At 40.3% G+C, this 6381-nt stretch overlaps 1 protein-coding gene across 1 annotated transcript in view; it reads right to left on the bottom strand.

Annotated features, from left to right (window-relative positions):
- Window positions 1-2970, bottom strand: part of LOC103359557 (uncharacterized) — a 5841-nt gene extending 2871 nt beyond the window's left edge. Inside the window, exon 1 of the mRNA XM_008284952.1 lies at window positions 2682-2970. Coding sequence (XP_008283174.1) covers window positions 2682-2835 — 154 coding nt within the window. The 5' untranslated portion in view covers window positions 2836-2970. The remainder of the gene's footprint in view (window positions 1-2681) is intronic.
- Between the last annotated feature and the right edge of the window lie 3411 nt (window positions 2971-6381).

Here is a 6381-nt window from a genome sequence, read left to right as displayed (position 1 = left end):
CATCTGACACAGGGTGTCTTGAATCTGTGCAGGGTCCAATGAAATCTCAAGACTATCAAGGTATTCTAGAGAGAAATGTGCTGCCCAGTGGCAGAAAGCTTGGTCTCAGTCACAGGTCATGGGTCTTGCAACAGGATAATGACCCAAAACACACAGTTAAAAACACCCAAGAATGGCTGAGAGGAAAACACTGAACTATTCTGAAGTGTCCTTCTATGAGCCCTGATCTAAATCCTATTGAACATCTGTGGAAGGAGCTGAAACATGGCGTCTGGAGAAGGCACCCTTCAAACCTGAGACAACTGGAGCAATGTGCTCATGAGGAGTGGACCAGAATACCTGCTGAGAGGTGCACAAGTCTCACTGACTCAATGGTTTGATTGCCTCAAAAGGTTGTGCAACAAAATATTAAATTAAGGGTACCATCATTTTTGTCCAGGCCTGTTTCATGAGTTTATTTTTTAATAATTCCGTTAAACCACGGTTCAAAAGCAATGTCTGATTGTCATTGGTTAATTTTCATAGAATTTTTATTTATTATTGCTTTTGTGAGATTGAAGTTATTTCTGTGACCGTTGTGGGTTTTTCCTTTACATTAATTGAGGGGTACCAACAGTTTTGTCCACGTGTGTATTCCTTGTTGCACACTGTTAGACTCAGGAAGCTCAAGTTTTGTCATAAAGCTGTCATAACATAACTATTAACAGGGGTGGGAGAAGTTTTTAGTCCTACTTAGGTAAAAGTAAACGTCCTGCAGTTTAAAAAATATCCCGCTATCATGAAAGTTTAACAAAATTCTGGTCAATAATTGTCCTGCAAAATACTACTTAAGTGCAAAAGTACTGGCATCAAAATATACTTAAACTACCTAAAGTAAAAGCATGTGGAACACCTCTTTTTTATATTTTATTATTAGACTTTATATACTTCTGGGTAACTTACAATAATACATCAACATTTCTTAGTTGATTTACTTGTATTGTTAGTAGCATTGGCAATGACAGTCTAAACCTGCAACATAGCTAAGAACTAAAGCTTTAAATTATATTAAGTTTAGTACAAAATGCAATATTTGCCTCTAAAATATAGTGGAGTAGAAGTAGAAAGTAGCATTACATAGAAATACTTACAGTTGAAACCAGAAGTTTACATACACTGGATAAAAAGACACATAACCTTTGTTTTTCTCACTGTCTGACATTAAATCAGACTAAACTTTTACTGTTTTAGGTCAGTGAGGATTACCTAAATTATTTCTATTTGTTAAATGCCAGAATAATGAGAGAGAATTTTTTTCTTTGGGAATGTCCAGCCATCATAGTGCTCAGGAAGGAGAAGGTTCTGTGTCCCAGAGATGAAGCGTTTTGGTGTGAAATGTTCGTATCAACCCCAGAACAAAAACAAAAGACCTTGTGAAGATGCTGCTGAAGCTGGTCAGACTTCACTATCCACAGTGAAACCAGTCCTGTACCGGCATGGGCTGAGAGGCTACTCAGAAAGGAAGAAGACATTACTCCAAAAGGAACATAAAAAAGCCAGATTACAGTTTACAAATGCACACAGGGACAAAGACCTTAATGTCTGGAGACATATCCTGTGCTCTAATAAAACTAAAACTGAACTGTTTGGTCATAATGACCATCGTTGGATTCAGAGGAAAAAGGGGGAAGCTTGCAAGCCTGAGAACACCATCTCAGCTGTGAAGCACGGGGGTGGCAGCAGCATGTTGTGGGAGTGTTTTGTTGGAGGAGGGACTGGTGCACTTCACAGAATAGATGGCATCATCAGGGAAGAACATTATGTGGAAATATTGAAGCAACATCTCACGACATCAACCAGGAAGTTAAAGCTTGGGCACAAATGGGCCATTAAAATGGACAATGATCCAAAGCATACCACCAGAGTAGTTATAAAGAGGCTTCAGGACAACAAAGTTTTGGAGTAGCCATCAGAAAACCCTGAGCTCAATCCTGGAGAAAATTTGTGGGCAGAGCTGGAAAGGCGTGTGGAGCTGATTGAGTTCCACCAGTTCTGTCAGGAGGAATGGGCCAGAATTCATCAAACTATTGTGAGAAGCTTGTGGAAGAAAACCCAAAACGTTTGACCAAAGTCATACAGTTTAAAGGCAATGCTACCAAATACTGAGGAAATGTATATTTAAGAAAATAATAAAAGATTCTCTCAAACATTCTCTCTCATTATTCTGACATTTAGCAAATAGAAATAATTTTAATAATCCTAACTGACCTAAAACAGGAAAAGTTTAGTCTGATTTAATGTCAGATGACGAGAGAAAAAAAGAATATGTCTTTTTATACAGTGGATTTAAACTTCTGGTTTCAAAGTGTTTCAAAATTTAGTTCAATTTTTAATTAATATGCAAGTTTGAAAAGAGCTTGAACAGATTATAACAGCTCACAGTTGCTACATCTTTTTGTTTTGCGGCACATAAACCAACTATATAATAAAAATAATACTCAAAAACAGAATTTTGATGCAGCGATTCTTAGTGTGTTGGTTATATTTCACAAAAGAGGAACCACTTCAATAAGAGGAAACCTATAGAGCTCCACCAACATACAGTTACCATTACATAACATAAAGCCGACACAGAAAGTCTTAGTTTACAATTCATCAGGCGGCAGTTTCAACGTCTTAGTGAGGTAATAGTAATGATTTACCTGTTTGTGCTGAAAGCCTCTGCCGGTCTGTGGAGTCAGTCAGAGTAGAGTCAGAATAATGAGGGGTTTTCTGGCGGTTCTTTTGCTTGTAAGTGGAGGCAAACTTTCTCTCCTCCCTGTAACGCAGCACTCTGAGGAAACCTTCAGCCAGCATGGCACCGTCTTGGTCTTTTCTGCCTCCGTTAGCCTCCCTTTTGCTTCGTACGATTGTCAGTTGCAAGTCGTGGCGCGGTGGTATTGCAAATGTAATTATAAAGAGCTTCTGTCCTGTTTCACTTCTGCAGCTGGCCCCTCCACCTCCCACTACACACTTCCTTTATTAATCTGTAACTGAAAATCAGTGTCGGAAAAAAACAGAACAGTGCTTTTATGCATAAGCTGAGAACTGCTAACATGGTTCACTGAGGGGCACAGTTATTCAGATCCTTTACTTACAGTAAACGGACAGTGCATTAATGTGGAAACACTCCATTATTAGTAGGAGTCATTCATTAAAATACAGAGGTACTGTGAGAAAATGGGTGTTTAAAGTTGAAGTCTACAAAAAAGCTTTTTCAGTTTTGAAAGTTCAGTGTCTTCCAACCTCAGGGTCGGACCACATCCAAGAGGGTGCGAAGATAAATCTGAGGGTTTGTTTTATCATTAACAAGATAGAGTGTGGTTATGCCACACCAAATAGTATTCATGTTTTTTTACATTTTCTCAGTTTTTTTGCTTTTATTCGTGAAGTTTTGCTGAGTTTAATTTATTTTTCCCTCAGACAGTTATTTAAATAAAACTACAGGAGAAGTTTTGAGGGGAAATCTGGCTCTCTTGTGGAACCCACTGGTTTAATATTTAATAAGTAGGACTAGTCGTGTGCACATTCACAAAACCTCAGAGGGATAGAAAGAAGAATCACTGCAATGCAAGGAGCCCACACACTGGAAACAGCTCAGATTCATTTCATTACCGCAGTTTTAAAGTCTCTTCTTTTAGGATTATGCAGAAATAATGATCACTCGTTAGATTTTTAAAATCTTGCCTTAAGTAGACTTGGTGTTGTTGGTCATAAACAACAATATTGAGGAAACGAGAGTCAAGAGAGAACACAGTCTCAAATTATTTATATATAATTTGCAATTGTTCGTTAACCTACAGAGCTGATGATGTTTGAACAACAATATCTCAGGAATTATTAAAGATAAAAGCCTGGAATCTGCAAAATCTACAATGTTGGACAAGTAGCTCAATAGTCTCTGATTATGGATGAGTTAAAAAAATGGAAAAAATCCATCCTAATAAGTGGGCTTCAGGGTGGCGCAGTTGGTAGCACTGTTGCCTCACAGCAAGAAGGTTGCCGGTTCACGTCCCGGTGGGAGCACCGGAATCTTTCTACGTGGAGTTTGCATGTTCTCCCCGTGCAGCATGGGTTCTCTCCAGGTTTTCCAGCTTCCTCCCACAAGGTCCAACTGGTGATTCTAAACTGGTGTGAATGTGAGTGTGCTTGGTTGTCTGTCTCTAAGTGTAGCCCTGTGATAGACTGGTGACCTGTCCAGGGTGTCCCCGGCCTTCACCCAATGTCGGCTGGGATAGACTCCAGCCCCCCCGCGACCCTAGTGAGGATTAAATTGTGTATAGATAATGGATGGATGTCCTAATAAGTCCCATCTTTAAGCACATATTAGGAAAGCAAGCAGGTTAGTTATATTATATATACTTTCTGACTCATATGGGCGGCTGTGGCTCAGGTGGTAGAGCGAGTCAGTCAATGATCAGGAGGTTGGCGGTTTGATTCCGCCCTGGAACTTGGTACTTGTGTCCTTGGGGAACCTTGCCTGTTGTGAATGCGTATGAATGGATTGAGGTGGTGGTCGGAGGGCAGACAGGCAGCCACGCCTCTGTCAGTCTGCCCCAGTGGCTACAATCGTAGCTACCACCAGAATGAATGTGTGTGAATGAATACGTGACAGTGTAAAGCGTCTTTGAGTGTCTAGAAAAGTGCTGTATGAATCTGATCTATTATTATTATATGTAGCAGCATGTCACAGTAATACGAAACAAGACGTATAGAATACTTTTAAATATGAAAAAAAAAATATATTAAACTTTCATACCTGATTTGAGCACATGGAACAAGTTTTACCACAGAGATTAAAATAATGCCAGACAATCTGATCCATGTGGAACAGATATAACGTTAGATCTTTATAAATGTCTATGTTTTATACTCAGGCTCGTTAGAGATGGTTGAGCAGAAAGAGTTCTAAACACTGATGATCTGAGATGGAATGAGTCGTTTGTAAGTTAGATTAGTTGTGTGAACATCCACAGTGGGAAGGTGTTGGATTCAAAACATTCAAACAAAATGCAAATAAACCTCAAAGGAGCTGCAATTGCAGCACATAAAACTCTTCATTTAACAATGAATGTCTTCTCTAATTCTTCCTGGTAGATCCTGTGATGCTCCGTCAGAATGGATGAGACACATCTGCCATCTTCAGGTTTCACATCCCTTGCACTATGACAACCAGGTTTTTCTTCAAGGACCGTCTTTATTTGGCAGCATTTATACCCCTGTCAACTCTAATGAGCATCCCCGCCACTGAAAACCCCCCCACCACCACCACGTTTCACTGCAGGGGGTTGTACTAGCCAAGCGATGAGCGGTGTCTGGTGCTCAGCAGACATCGTGTTTGGAGTTCTGCCCAAATACTTTTGACTCATCAGATCAGAGAATCCTTATCCTCTCAGAGTCTAGTCTGGCAACCTCCAAGCGAGCTGTCTTGTCTTTTTTTTTTCTTAACTCGGAGCAGCTTCCGTCTAACTGCTCCAGCGTAAAGACCTGATTGATGGAGTGCTGCTGAGATCGTTGCCCTTTCAGCAGGTTCAACCTTCACTCCTGCAGAGATGGAAGAACCTAGTTTAATTACTGTTGGGCACCTGGTCGCAGTTTGCTCAGTTGTTCTGGTTGGTGAAGTCGAAAAGAAAAAAAAACCACCATTGCTCCCAAACTTGAACCCAATTATTAAACTTTACAAACTGTTTTACGCCCATGTCCTGACCTACACCTCACCACAGGGTTCTCATTGGGTTTTACAGAGAGTTCCTTCACGGTTTGCTTTAAGCGCCGACGTCCACAACACATTCTAAACTACATCTATAGTTTGCCGCTCTGGGCACATCTCCAGGATTATCAAAGCAAACGCATCTGACCACAGTTTGAACCCACAGCCTAAATACTGCTGTATAGAAGAGATGTCAGTTTTTGTTTTTCTTTAAAGACCCAGTGCAGTGAAAATCAATGGCGTAGTGTATTTATATGCTATACTGTATCATGAGCAGAACGAGCAGTCAACCCTGTAGCCGAGCGTCATCTCCTTGAAACTGCAGTGCACCGATGACAATCTCAGAAAGACGAATTGAGACTTCAAGGGTTTCGTACACATTCTTTTCTTGGCAACTTGCAGCGTGGAACTTTCTGTCTCATTGTCCTTTCAGAATGAAACATGTATTGCTGAATTACTCCACTTGACAAATTGTACCGTAGAGACGTTTTAGAGCATTTGAGCCGAAAGTGAGAGTTCATCTACGCCATTTTAAGGCAGGAAGGGATTATTTTCATGGATTAGAACTCGTAAATATGCACCACGGATGATGCACAGAGATTTATTTTTAGCATTTTGATTAAAATCCAGGGCTGCAAGGTGGCGCAGTTGGT

Source organism: Stegastes partitus, unplaced genomic scaffold (genome assembly GCF_000690725.1).
Source record: "Stegastes partitus isolate 25-593 unplaced genomic scaffold, Stegastes_partitus-1.0.2 Scaffold382, whole genome shotgun sequence".
Lineage (NCBI taxonomy): Eukaryota > Metazoa > Chordata > Actinopteri > Pomacentridae > Stegastes > Stegastes partitus.
Note: the sequence above shows the minus strand (reverse complement) of the source record. Positions and strands in the feature narration are given on the sequence as shown.